A 14,271-nucleotide genomic window follows, 5' to 3' on the forward strand; every position below is an offset into this window, starting at 1 on the left:
ATTATAGTATGACAGAGCATCAAAACCACTGTAAACACACAACATAACAACTTCATTGAAAAGCACAAATACAAAGTTCATATTGGCGACTGATTATTTTAGGTAGAACCGTAGAAGCGCCCAGTCGCTGGAGCTAACTTCTGTGGCTTTGCTCTATACATGAGCAAAGATTGTAGCAACATAGAAAAACAACACAACATAACTTAATCAAACCCTATAGTTTTAGTTTTTAAGCTTCATTTGCAGAGCTCTTTACTCTTCCCACCATTGATGAACAAAGACGCCACTTTTTCTAAGGCTCTTAATGATACCGGTGCAGTCTCTGTACCCAGTGCAGTGAAGAAACAGTTCATCAACTGAGCAGATCACTCCTGTCTTTATCAGCTCTGTGAGAAACTTCAGCTCCTCGTCGCTTGTGTTCATCTTCAGAACCACAAAGTCAGCAAAGCTCGCTGTTTCCTTGAACCATGCTAGAAAATCAAAGCTATCATCTTCAACAAAAGGTTCTTCTTCATCTCCAGGACCGGCGTCAATCGTTGCTTCCGTTGCTGCGAGTCCCGGGTGATAGATGAAGGTAACACCTGGGCTTTTGACATAAGAAGTCAAGATAGATGTGTTGTGATGCACAAAGTAGCTATTAAAAGCTTTCCTGGAAATTGGGTATGAAGGGAAGAACCAATTCGATCTCGCTTTTAGATGATCAGTAGCTCCAATATCAATATAAACCAGCCTCTTCCTAGAAGAGAGATCAATGAACTCAGGCAAGTAATGAATCCGTCTCTCGAAATCAGAACGTTTTTCCTCGAGAAGAGGCTCCAATGATTCAATGTATGGTCTGTTGTTGACAACGGATGAGCAATCAGCAGGAAGGTCATGGCTTTGACCCAAAGTGAAACTATCTTTGCCATTTCTCCTGAATACAACCAAAACCTGTTCACCCAAGGAAGCAACATGAACAACACTCGAGTTCTTGAGCAGTGAAGAAACAGGGGAAACCGATCTGACCAAACCGTTTGAGTCAGAGACACTAGCAGTACCCACAAGCATAGCACCGGTTCCTCCGGGTACAAGGATACGCTCGATTTCGTAAACAATCGAAGCAGGGACAGAAACTGTCTCAAGGTCCATAGAGAAGACGAAACTAAAGGAAGCATCTTCATAGTGTAGCTCACTTGTGAACTTCCTGTGCTTGAAAGCGAAAACAGGTGGCGTGTAAGCCAAACGAACATCAGAGATTCCTTCTAAGTTCATTGCAAGAACAGCTGAAACCGATCTCCGGCCAATACAGAGAGCTTTCGCGTCGTTACTCAGCAAGTTCATACCTTTAAGCTCTCTAACAACTCCGGCAGTCAAATTCACGTTTTCCTTACATTTATCCGATTCGAGAGAGCTCCAAACCGGTTTGAGGAACCTATTGGACAACAATCCGTTGCCTGAGAAGAGGAACGGACCCAGAAACGCGAAATTCACGGAGCATTCGTCGACCTTACAAGGGTGGTGATTCTCTCCTTCGTAAGCTCCGCCGAGATTCCGAAGAACAGATAAAACGGAGAAAGCGCAGAGGATCACGAGGGCGCGTAGGATCACGTGCCGACGGAAAGAGTTGGGCATCGGTTTCAGCTTCAACGCCTCAACGCGCATGGCGAGATTTCTCAAAGAGTTAAACAAAGATCGGAGCAGTAGAGATTCGATTGGAAGTAGAATGATTTCAAGAAGAGATTTTTTTTTTTGAAAAAAAGCTGAATTTGGGGGAGGAAGAAAGGAAGGAGATTTTTAGCGAGTGCAAAACCTGGAGGAGGTATGGTTTCCACCCACGAGGAGAACTGTAGAATTTTGCGAACCTAACCAGACCCTTCTCGGTGCACGTCTTAGCATCAGCATAACCCACTTCAGATCCATATTTACCATTCGGATTCCTCGATTATCTACCTACATAACTATAGGGTACGATCTCTCTTTCTCAGCAAAGTTGATGAATTGGGTTTTTTCTGTTCTGAGCTAATTTGGGGATTAGGGTTTCGGGAATCTGGAGGAGAGGTTGGGAGAGAAGGCACGAGAGAGGGATCTGTGATTTGAGAAAGCAGAAGTGAAGTAATAAAGTGCCAACTGTGAAGGGACGAGGAAGAGAGAGAGAGAGAGATGATGACATTATTAGGACACGTGGTTAGTTATCAAGCCTTTCGATGTGTGCAATCGGAAGTTTGATATGATAAGATACGGGAAAAAGTGTTTCGCAAATCCCAATGGACTAATATAGGTAATAAATCACCAGTTTATTTCCAATAACTGAGATTACGTCATTCAAATTGAGAGATTTGTTTTTACCAATACAAGAAATAAAAGAAATGGTGTAGAATATTCTTAAACATGAATTCTTTGTTGGACTAGTTTTTGCAGAAACACAAAAACTAGACTAATTTTGTTAGACTACTTTTTGTGTTATATTACACATTTGTTTAATGAAATAGATTTTCAGTCTGCATAAGCTACTTGTATCCAAAACCGAATCAAGAATCAATCCGCATCACATGTATTTCCTAATAAGTAAATCAAGCGATTTATTAGAAAGTACGCTCTCTCATTAAGAGAGTATGGTTTAGTTGTTTAGTATACCACCGACACTTCAGAATATCGATATCATACGATTCTATTTTCCTATTTATAAATAAATTTCGGAAAGAATCTTTATAACAATAAATGCTTTTGTTTTTGTTCCAGCTGTCTTGAATCTTGAGTGGTATCCAGTCCCTAGACATCACAAGCTTAAATTTGAGAGAGAGAGAGAGATAGAATAAAAGAGTCATATTTCACATAAGGATGTTAGTATTAAGAAACTAATTCTTGAGTGATCCTTTTGGAATCTCTTTTCTTTTCTTTCTTTTTAACCCACACATATATGTGCAGAAATAAGGTTTTGGAACGCCTTACGCATCTATACATAGTAACTGATACATGGTACTCCCACAAAATATTAGATGATGTTTATGGTAATTATCAAATAAATACTAGTACATTTATGTTGTCATGTCATTTAGAAAATAGAATGATCAAGATAGGAGTGATAGGGAAGAGACAAAGCAATGAATATACCAAAATCGGCAGCTGAGTTTAATGGTGTCACTGTCACCGCTCTTTATCTCTTGTTGGTCGTGTCACCGTTCTTTCTTTCCAATGTATGTGGTTAATGGTGGACTCACTCTAGTACCATTTAAAAGAATTTAGTCGAATTGTTGAATACTCGTGTTAAGCTAGGAGAAGTATAGAGTATACATATATAAACGATGTTTATAGTTTTTATGATTTTAGCTAAACAGTGAAGCAAATATACGTATTATAGAGGGAATTTTAAAAGGAAGTATAAGGACTTTAGAAATCTATAATTAAAAATAACAACGGCCGTGCGACTTTTGGGATTTTCTTTCACTCATAAAACAAAAATGCAGGAACATTATTTCCGAGAAACCAGAATAAATAATATATAGATAAGGCATCGTTCAGTGTCTGCAAACTGCATGAAAATAAAGAGTGTCATCTTCTGAAGCACCAAAGTTCCATTATTGGCTGATGAGAATCTTCTGGACATGAACCCTAAAAAAACCTAAACAACCTTTTTTCTTCTTCTTCTTCTTATAATTTACATCAGAACATTCTCTTTCGTCTCACCCATCTCTTCTTCTTCTTCTTCTCTCTATGCCCACAATCTTGTCAGCCTCCAATATACAGTCAGATTTCAGATTTTCATCTTTCTTTTAAAATTAAAAAAAAACAAAACAAAACCCAGTAGATATTTTATTCACAGGGCTTTTCTTTAAAGTTTCCTTTTCACCTTGAAAGGATGAACATGACTAAATAATAGCACCTGATTTTTCAGACAGCAAGCTCTGTCATTGCTTGAAACTAGAACCAACGATCTTGCTGCTCAGTGAGGCTTTGTTGTCTTTGGGGAAGCTTGTGCTCAAGAGCGCACTAGTAGGATTTGCTTCTGAGTTGTTGGATTGGGTTTCTGAGACACTGGGCCGTGTCCAGATCTTTATATGGCCTTCTCGGCAAGCCGTTACGACTGATTCTTGTGTGAACATCAAGCCGGAGAGGGGCTCGGTGTGAACGCGGTGAGCTATGACTGGCGAGAGCTTTGGAACATCACGTTTGCAAGGAGCAGGTTGAAGAGTTCCCATTGGTATGACATTGTCCCAGTGAGCTGATTGGCTTCCCGTGCTGTACGTGGGAGATCCTCCTGGAGGTCGCCTAAGTGGAACCACAATCTCGTCCAATTCAAGGTCCCACAAAAGTAACTGTGTGTCCTGGGGAAAGCAGCACAGTGTGTGAAGCCAAATGCTTGTAGATAATATATATTGGAGAATCAAAAGATTGAAATCGTAGGGATCTATGGTGAATTAAGTTAGAAACTGAGACTTTCATTGTAACAGATTCGTGCAAACGATCTCATTAGTTCTTCATACTAGGAAATAATTCACTTCTATGATCAGGATAATGCTACATGAATAGTGGTGGATCATTTCATGATGGATCCCTAGAAAAAAACATTACAAAGATCAAGACTAAGATTTTCCCCTCAATTTTCGATCAACTTTTGTCAACCTTACATCCTTCCAAGTATTAACACGGTTCAAATGATAAAGCTAGTCAAAGCAATATAGATAAGCTAAGCCCAACTTCAATAGATGAACATTTACTCGCAAAATGCAAAGGAGAACCAGACGAATGAGTACAGGCATGAAGAAATACCTGACCAACTGATCCAAAACGGTACATGACATGCTCTCCTGACCCGTCAGAATTTGGTGACGACCAATGGGAATCAAACGCTACTCCGCTTACCTGCGAGAACGCATTCCAACAAATCATGTGATGTTTGTGCTAAACAAAAGAATTCACCGTTCTAAAATCAAGAACCTTACCCACGAATTATGCCCTTCACCCCATGCCACGACCTTCCGATCCTCCATACTCCACACTTGAACCAAGTCATCTTCACCTCCCGTCAAAATGTACTTTCCATCCATACTGTCAATATGATCACGATGTCAATACAAAATATCATTCTGGACTCACCACAATGATATCTATTGAAGGAAAATTTGTAAATCCAATGAAAAAGAAAATGTGCAAAAGCAATTATAACCAGTCACCTCCAAGAACAGCACAGCAGAGCACCATAATAACTTTTCCCACCACATACTAGCTTCTGGGTTAAGAAGTCAAAAATGCGAAGATAACCTGTAAATGGTAAGAATAACTCAGTGCTTAATTAAGAAACACATAGCGAAAGAAGAAGAGCCACACAAAAGAATAGAGGCGTCTTACCATCTCTTCCAACAGTTGCCAAGTGTGCTCCATCATTTGAGAATGCAATGCTGTTAATTGAACCTTGACAGATATGCCATCTCGCAACAGGATTACTCTGCATGAATACTCAAAAGAAATGAACAAATGGTACATCCAAATATACTTAAAGGTAAAAAAAAAAAGTACAATCTAAAATCTTAACGATGTAATACAAAAATTCCTTACGACACCACCAACTGATGATACTAGCAGAAAATAGGTGTGTACCATGTGCTTCTAGCACCTATATAAGGATCTACTGAAATGGTTGTAAACTCAGGTACCTTGCTATATTTTGCTTTATCAACTGAAAATTGTGTAGGATCTCTTATTGCAGGAAATGTTGAGTCAGTGGCACCATCTTTGTTCTACAAAGTTATATAAATCAGAATCAAGAATCAGAAAAAATCAGGTAAATTAAAAGTCATATACAAAGAAATATTCTATGATATCTGAGCTTGCCTTCTCATACACATACAAATTCCCATCGGCATGAGCAACGACAAATGCTCCATCACCTCCAGGCACCCAAGCAATACTAGTACAACGACTGTTACAAAGTAACAAACTTTATTTTAATCTTAGAGAGGACATGACACCAGAATAGATTTAAGTTTCTTATTAGAAAGGACTTTTGGCCAGATTCATGTTTCAAATTTAACTAATTAGAAAAATCTTCTCCTCTAAGACTACATCCTGTTCTTTTATAATTTTGACTAATCTACGTCACTGAGAGCTGCCTAAAGTATACATCCATTACAGTGACAAAAATACTAGCAGAAGTACTACGAAGAACACATACAGAATATTAGACAAAACAAATATGAACCAGTGGAATAGATTCTCCAAATGTCACGAACAAATAATAGCAAAAAAGAAAACGCTTGCCTGTTGTTCACAGAGCCGTCCTTATTATAATGCAGTGCTCCAACTAGCTTCTTAGAGACATCCTGTAACTGCTGTCTCAGTGATACAGTGTACACTACAATAACACACCATAACAATTAAATCCACGAGACAAGGCATATAGAGGTTAAAAAAGGCAATGCCAAAATATACTTACCATCCCCAGAATTCAGCCCAATAAGTAAATCATGTCCATCCTTAGCCTCCGGATCAAAAGCATGGCACATAGGGTTTGAATTACTGAAATGGATAGACTTTACTGGATCCTACATCAAGGAAGTTCCCTAAATCATTACATAAAACAAAAACCCCACCAGAACATTACAGCTAAATCCTTAAAAGGAAAACAAAGAAGAGCAGTAAATCACCTTATCTTGTGAGTTCAAGTCACAGATAAAAATAGCATCACCCACATTGAAGACCAAGTAAGTTCCTTTCCCATCGAAATTTGTATTTGTCATCGACGTGCTAGAATTAGAAGCAACGAAAGAGCCACTAATTCTTGAACTTGTGCTTGCACTTTTGCCCCCTCCATTACCTCCAACAAAACTAAGAGAGCGATTTCCATTTCCAGTGCCTAACAATCTTGCTGTTGCTGAACGGAATCCGCTACTAGCACTATAACCAGACGAAGTACCAGTTGGGGTCGTAGGAGCAGCTCTTTCCTTTAGCTGAGCTAGAGTTACCTGACAACGATAATTTTTCCCAATTCCATCACTGGGAAATTCCCATTTGCTAAAATCTAGAGGAAAGCAATGCTACTGAATTCTGAAACCGATTGATCAACTAAACAACTATATGCATTGGAATACAAAGTTTGCTAGTAAAAGTTTTATGACCGATGCTAATACTCTAAAGTTTCCGATTTGGAATATAGAAATCACAACCCAAAGGTATTCTAATCGGAGAAGCGAATCGAATTAACGACACCAAAATCCCTATAAGAAAAATCTTCACCTGAGTAACGGTTTTGCCATGTGCGTAGTGAAGGAGGCCAGAGGAATGCGTCTTCTCGTAGTGGAGCTTGTACTTCCCTTCCGGCGTCTTGAAATAAGTCTTAATCCCCGGCGACTGAGGATTCGCCGCCGGTGAAGACGATGAAGATGGCGCCGATATCATTCCATTAGAAGTGTTCATCATGTTGCTTGCTGTTCTTCTTCTCTAATCGTCGACCCAATAGCATCTGATCAACGATTCCACGACCCTAGGGCTTTTTTTGTTGTTGTTTTGTTTCTTTTTCTTCGTCTCTCACCCAAATCGAAACCCAGAAATTCTCCCCCAATTCTCTTGCTCTCGTCTTCGATGTCAATCACTAAAGTTACGTCGAGATAAAAAGAATCAAACTTCTCTTCTGAGGTCTCCTCCAATGGATAATAACAACTGCTTCTCTCTCTTGTATATTGCTCACAACTAATTATCAGAGCTTTGACCGATTAAAAGTCATTGCAACCAACGGTTGAGATCTCGTAAGGAGCGTTTGAGAGATACTCGATCCGATGGGTCGGGTTGGTTATTCGATCTCGGGTTTCAGAGATTCAAGATAGGGAGATACGCATAGATCACGCGCGTGCTGACGTCATAGACCAATGTAGACCCAATTTAAAGCCCATTTCCAATTAACCGATGGAATTACGGCCTTTTAGCTTCGGGTGGTCAAATTTTATTAGGCTTTATTGATAAGATGGTTCATGATAGGCCTATCAATCTTTTCTATTTTTTTCCCTCGGTTTGACTCTCATTTCGCTTTTGTGAAAGGTCGTCTAAAAATATAACGATTTTATTTTAGTTTCCTCGGTATAATATTTTTTATAATTGTTATGATCCAGCTTAATAAAATCTGGTACAGTTATGTTTGAGAAATGTCAATTTTTATCCCCACCCCTAACTTGTTAGTTGTAATGATATGAAAAACGACTAAAAAATCCGGAAATTGAAATTCCTGATACCCAAAAAGTTTGGTATACCTTTTTGGTGCCTCTTAGCTTTGATCAACGACCACGACAACAAAAGAGATAACCTGAGTGCTACGACCGTTATTTGTTAGACGTGAAAATAAAAAAGGAAAGAACAAAAGTCTCTTTGCCATCATCATATGACATCTTTTCAACAGTTCCCAAATTTCATCGCCATAGAAAAATTTACAGACAAAAGGATATAGCCGTTGGGAAAACCCACGTGGAGTTATATGTCAATCCACTTGTCTGCTTCATTCGTTGTCTCTTTGGATTCTCTTTTGCTCTCTTCTTCCCATATTATTCCTTTGTCTCCTTCCTCTCCTTTACTTTACTCCAAGCAAAGTATTACCCCAATACACTACCCGTGACTTTCATCAATCTCTCTCTCTCTCTCTCTAACTTAATACTAATCCTTTTCTTCTTCTCCAATGGCTCTTCTCTGAAACATTGTTTCCAACAGATAATGTCGTTTCCTCTATATCTCTTCTTCATCTCGATCTTGCTCTGCTTCTTCGGCCACTTCAATGAAGCTACGACGCAGTTCGATTTCTCCACGCTCGCCATCAGCAACTTGAAGCTTCTTGGTGACGCTCGTCTCAGCAATGGAATCGTTAGCCTCACGCGTGACCTCTCCGTTCCTAATTCCGGTGCCGGAAAAGTCTTATACTCTAATCCCATCAGATTCCGACAACCCGGAACTCACTCTCCGGCGAGCTTCTCCACCTTCTTCTCCTTCTCAATCACCAATGTTAACCCCTCTTCAATCGGCGGTGGTCTCGCCTTCGTTATCTCGCCGGACGGAAACTCAATCGGCGCCGCCGGAGGCTCGCTGGGTCTCCTCGCCCCCGCCGGGTCAAAATTCGTCGCCGTCGAGTTCGATACTTTGATGGATGTCGACTTCAAGGACATTAACAGCAACCACGTCGGATTCGACGTGAATGGCGTCGTTTCCTCTGTTTCCGGCGATCTCGGCACCGTAGATATCGATCTCAAGAGCGGAAACACCGTCAATTCGTGGATCGAATACGACGGATCGAGTCGTGTTTTCAACGTATCAGTCTCTTACTCGAATCTGAAACCCAAATCTCCATTTCTGTCTTTCCCTCTCGATCTAGATCGCTACGTGAACGATTTCATGTTCGTCGGATTCTCCGGGTCCACTCAGGGAAGCACAGAGATCCACAGCATCGAGTGGTGGAGCTTCAGTTCCTCATTCGGGTCGGGTCCTGGATCCGGATCCGGATCCTCTCCTCCCACTACCAGTTTGGTGAATCCGAAAGCTAATTCGGCGAACTCTCCGCCGCCGCTTGCGTCGCAACCGTCTTCCTCCGCGAGTCCGATCAGTTCCCAATCGAAAGCTTTACCTTCTTCTTCGTCGTCGTCTTCTTGCCACAACCACCTCTGCAAAGAGAATCGCGGAGCAATCGCCGGAGTTGTAACCGCCGGAGCTTTCTTCTTAGCACTTTTCGCCGGCGGTTTGTTCTGGGTTTACTCTAGAAAGTTCAAACGCGTCGAGAGATCCGATTCTTTCGCATCGGAGATCATCAAAGCCCCTAAAGAATTCAGCTACAAAGAACTCAAAGCTGGCACGAAGAACTTTAACGAGAATCGAATCATCGGACACGGAGCCTTCGGGATTGTGTACAGAGGCGTATTACCGGAAACAGGAGACATCGTCGCCGTCAAACGATGTGTCCACAGCTCACAAGACAAGAAGAACGAGTTCATGTCGGAATTATCCATAATCGGAAGCTTAAGGCACAGAAACCTCGTCAGATTGCAAGGTTGGTGCCACGAGAGAGGCGAGATTCTGTTGGTCTATGATCTAATGCCAAATGGTTCGCTAGATAAAGCTTTGTTCGAGTCACGGTTTCCGTTGCCGTGGGATCACCGGAAAAAGATCTTGCTCGGAGTTGCATCTGCTCTTGCTTATCTACATAGAGAGTGCGAGAATCAAGTGATACACAGAGACGTCAAAAGCAGCAACATAATGCTAGACGAGAATTTCAACGCCAAGCTCGGAGATTTCGGATTGGCCAGACAAATCGAACACGATAAATCGCCGGAAGCGACTGTAGCCGCCGGAACAATGGGGTATTTAGCGCCGGAGTATCTTCTGACGGGACGTGCGACGGAGAAGACGGATGTTTTCAGCTACGGAGCGGTGGTTCTTGAAGTGGTTACTGGAAGAAGACCGATCGAGAAGGACTTAAATGTGCAGAGACAAAATGGTGGGGCAAATCCGAATTTAGTAGAATGGGTGTGGGGTTTGTATAAAGAAGGGAAAGTTTCGGCTGCGGCTGATTTAAGGCTTGAAGGGAAGTTTGATGAAGGAGAGATGTGGCGGGTGATGGTAGTGGGCCTGGCTTGTTCTCACCCGGACCCAGTGGCTCGGCCCACTATGAGGTCAGTGGTGCAAATGCTGATTGGTGAAGCTGATGTACCGGTGGTGCCTAAATCTAGACCGACCATGAGTTTCAGCACTTCGCATTTGTTGCTGAGTTTGCAAGATACTCTCTCTGATTGCAATACCGCAGCGTTAAATTCTAGCCGATCGTCTTCTTGGTCGGTGCCAGAACATAACGTTGTGATTCGAGGAGAGGATGACCATTTGGTATAAGATTGAAAGATAGAATCAAACAAATGGATGCATTGTGTTGTGGTTAGATGATTTGATTAGAATTTGATTTATGTTGTAATATTTCATTCATTTTTTTTTTCATGTATGTAAGAGAAGAACACGAAATTGGTTTTCTAAGAAGCCATTAAACCATTAAAGCGATTAACCTGAATTTGATCTAACATCAACTAAACAATGTCAGAAACCATGTTGAAGTAAGTGATTATAGAACCAAAACCAAACTTTAAAAGAAAAAGAAACCGATGCGAGAACATTGAACCCGAATTAAAACCGGATTAGTTTTACATAAATTTTACATAAATTTTGTCAGGGCCATAATGTTGCATAACAAAAGATACGGGTTAAATTTGGAAATACCTGAAAATTAAGGGGACAAATTAGGAGTTTTCCGATGACTGGAGGTGGCTAGATAGTGGATCAAACACGTGTAATTATATATATCTGCGTGTGTTTGTGTCTTAAATCATCTTGTTCTGAAACAGATCTTCGTTTCCTTGAAATCGTTCTCATCGTCCTCCTACCATTCGTACGTTGCTGGAGCTGAATCTCTCAGATTTTGGATCGTATTCATGGACGGCGACGATTTTGCCGGAAAGGTACCGTCAATCGCCATTATATACTTGCTGCGTCTGTAGAATTTAACGGCTCCTCTTTTGTGATCCCGGAATGTGCAATTAGATTTCTTAACGTTGTATTCGTGATTTGTTTTTTTATTTTTTGTTTTTGTTTTGGAATTTGGACTATCTTGTTAATGATCTAAGGAAACCATGTGATATATTCTGATTTTGAGAAAGGAAAAATAACAATTTGCGATCCGATTCAGCTGTGGGGTTGCATGCATTCCAGGACAACTTTTGAAAAAAAAAATTCGTGTGATTTTAATTTTGCTGAGAAAAACTCCATTATTGAAAAGGGATGTTCTTTTGCCGTATATGGATTGAGTCGCAGGATCAATGAATAAAGATTGATTTTGGGAATTTGAATGAAAAAAGCTCATTTTGTTTTGCTTTTTGAGTTATACATATCACAGAGAATGTGTATCAATTACATGTCTGGCTTGTTCTATCTGAGTCTGAGGTCTCTTGTACTATTATGTGGCTTAAATTAGCACATATTCGATTCTGAACTCTGGAAATCGTTGGAGAATGATATTTACCTTGTTGATAGTTGTGATGCTTTTTATTCGATCCCTTGCACACGGTTTTACAAACGATCTCATCTCTGTTGCATGCACGTTTCGGTTTGTATATGCCCGGTCCTAGTGATTTTGTTGGTTTTTGTGACCAGCAACTTGATTTCTTCCCTTGTCGTAGATAGATCCTTGTTTATGTGTTTGGTATGATTTATATGCACTCATTAGTGTGACATTTCCACAGATGGCTGCTGAAGCCAAAGGATGGAACCCGGGACTAATCGTGCTGCTTGTTGTGGGAGGTCCGCTCGTTGTGTTCCTAATAGCTAACTGCGTGCTCTACGTGTATGCTCAGAAAAACCTACCTCCAAAGAAGAAGAAGCCCGTTTCCAAAAAGAAGCTCAAGCGCGAGAAGCTCAAGCAAGGAGTCCCTGTGCCTGGAGAATAGAACCCTAAACCTTAGCCTCAACTTGTTCCCTGTTCAAAGCTGGATAAAGGTTTATAAAATCGGTCATCAGACTTGACTACTTGTGGGTTCGTTTTTCTTCCTTTACTTCTGTTGCGAGGATTGTCTTGAGTCTTCTGTATGATTTCTCACTTAAGAGTAGTAAGTAGAAAACCACTCTTTTGCTTTGGTAGACTTTTTTGGTCTGTTTAAGTTTTGCCTTGACACACATTTGATTGCAGCTGTAGAGTCTCTTTCATCCTCTTTTGCAACAATTTCTCATCGTTGACCTCATTTTTTACTTGTGTTGTTTCTTGGTTTCCTTGTTCGTTGTCATTAACCTTGCTACCTAAACCAATCCGGTTTTTGGCTAAACTGAATATCTTTCACAGAATCAAGAGGCAAGGTGAGTCAACATTTTATTATAAAAAAGACAAATCAATCAATGAAACCCTCATTGACGTATACAAAGCCTCTAAAGTACCCTGTTTTACATCCCAAGATACCATTAAAACTGGTTAATGTCTCTCTATATGCAAACTAGATTGATATTGTTGGCGAGTTTGCAGGAAAGTTAAGATCAGCTCATGTTTGATGAATTGAGGTCTTAGGCACTAATTAAAATAGTTCACTGACTTGGGTTTCGGTCTCCTATTTCGTAAAGTTGTCACATTTTGCACATGGATTCAAGTAAACTCTCTTTCTCTGAGTATGAAAAAAGAGTTGTGACATTCAAAGAGTCAAAGGCCAATAGAGAGTTTCTGAAAAACGTAAGACTCTTTAAGTCTTAGCATTTATATTAATTTCATAATTATGGCAGAGTATCCATCAAGTAACAAAGGAGACACAGGCTGTTCGCATTCCTCGTCCTAAAATCTAAACGTTTAATGTTTCTACTCAGTCTGATTAAGACTCTGCGCCAAGCCAAATCTCATCTGTGGCAGATTATGCATTGGGATTCATAACCATCCTTATACCAACACGTATAATGAATATATATATGGGATAGAAGATGACACAGAATAAAGACTCTTGATATAATTAAGACCAATATCACATAAGAACACCATCTAGTTATCCAGAGAAAAGCTATAATTACAAATGATTAGTCATGATATCGAAAATATCTATTAAGTTTCATAGAGATATCTAGGTATCCCTTGAACCCTACGCATTGATCACTGTTCAAACCGACGAGTTTGACCTTAGAAGTGAACTCGCAATGACTGTTCCGAGGAGGCAACTCAATCCTAGCCCGACCCATCACAACAGTACCGTTGCTTGTTCCAGGATCTTTCCAAGAAAACCCTCTTTGCAATTCAATGTAAAGATTCTGATCTGCAGGAGAATCCAAAGGAATCACAAGCTTTTGATTGAAAAAGTGGAGACCGTAGTAAGACTTGATCGCTTGTGTTCCGTATTGATCTTGATCGTCTGTCCATGCCATAATTCTAAAGTACTCAGGACCCTCGTAAGGTTGCGTGAGATCTCTTTCATCGATTGTGAATCCTTTAAAGATCTTCAGGACTAACTCTGTGTTTTCAGGCTTGCTTTCTTGGACTCTCTTCCCCTCACGAACTGATCTTCGTTTTTCGTCTGCTTCTCTCTCTAAGTTTCTCATCGAGAAAAGAGTAATTTTAAGATTTTGGTGTGTTAGGGTTTGCAAGAACTTACTTATATACTTCTTTTTTCCCGGGGAAGTAAAGAGTAATTGTTTTTTTTTTTTTAACTCGAACTGATTATATCTTGAGGTTATGTCAAATCATTCTAATTGAACTTACTTATATACAATTTTCTAATTGAACTGATTATATCTTGAGGTTATGTCGACATTGAAATTATGTCA

At 40.2% G+C, this 14,271-nt stretch overlaps 5 protein-coding genes across 6 annotated transcripts; 2 read left to right on the plus strand and 3 right to left on the minus strand.

Annotated features, from left to right (window-relative positions):
- Positions 1-36: 36 nt before the first annotated feature.
- Positions 37-2,094, minus strand: LOC18021492. Its single transcript, XM_006403630.2, has one exon. The coding sequence runs from the start codon at positions 1,639-1,641 to the stop codon at positions 253-255; it is 1,389 nt and encodes a 462-aa protein (XP_006403693.1). The 5' UTR covers positions 1,642-2,094; the 3' UTR covers positions 37-252.
- Positions 2,095-3,400: 1,306 nt separating this feature from the next.
- Positions 3,401-7,627, minus strand: LOC18021493 (WD repeat-containing protein 20). Of its 2 annotated transcripts, XM_024157874.1 has the most exons (12): positions 7,210-7,627; positions 6,621-6,938; positions 6,410-6,518; positions 6,235-6,328; positions 5,809-5,896; positions 5,631-5,714; positions 5,326-5,422; positions 5,151-5,238; positions 4,920-5,025; positions 4,747-4,839; positions 3,860-4,301; positions 3,401-3,710 (listed from the first exon to the last, which is right to left on the minus strand). In XM_024157874.1, exons 1-11 carry the CDS (start codon positions 7,390-7,392, stop codon positions 3,885-3,887), a joined length of 1,677 nt encoding a protein of 558 aa, XP_024013642.1. In that variant the 5' UTR covers positions 7,393-7,627; the 3' UTR covers positions 3,401-3,710; positions 3,860-3,884. The 2 variants fall into 2 exon arrangements, with proteins under 2 accessions (XP_024013642.1, XP_006403695.1); XM_006403632.2 differs by having other exon boundaries at positions 3,401-4,301.
- A 730-nt stretch (positions 7,628-8,357) lies between these two features.
- Positions 8,358-10,972, plus strand: LOC18021494 (L-type lectin-domain containing receptor kinase VIII.1). The gene has a single exon (XM_006403634.2). It carries the CDS (start codon positions 8,671-8,673, stop codon positions 10,825-10,827), a length of 2,157 nt encoding a protein of 718 aa, XP_006403697.1. The 5' UTR covers positions 8,358-8,670; the 3' UTR covers positions 10,828-10,972.
- Positions 10,973-11,258: 286 nt separating this feature from the next.
- LOC18021495 (DNA-binding protein S1FA1) lies at positions 11,259-12,726 on the plus strand. Its single transcript, XM_006403636.2, has 2 exons — positions 11,259-11,444; positions 12,225-12,726. The coding sequence occupies exons 1-2, from the start codon at positions 11,418-11,420 to the stop codon at positions 12,426-12,428; spliced, it is 231 nt and encodes a 76-aa protein (XP_006403699.1). The 5' UTR covers positions 11,259-11,417; the 3' UTR covers positions 12,429-12,726.
- An 804-nt stretch (positions 12,727-13,530) lies between these two features.
- On the minus strand, positions 13,531-14,046 carry LOC18021597. The gene has a single exon (XM_024157775.1). The coding sequence runs from the start codon at positions 14,044-14,046 to the stop codon at positions 13,531-13,533; it is 516 nt and encodes a 171-aa protein (XP_024013543.1).
- Between the last annotated feature and the right edge of the window lie 225 nt (positions 14,047-14,271).

The sequence above is a fragment of the Eutrema salsugineum genome, unplaced genomic scaffold (assembly GCF_000478725.1).
Source record: "Eutrema salsugineum unplaced genomic scaffold, Eutsalg1_0 scaffold_16, whole genome shotgun sequence".
Lineage (NCBI taxonomy): Eukaryota > Viridiplantae > Streptophyta > Magnoliopsida > Brassicales > Brassicaceae > Eutrema > Eutrema salsugineum.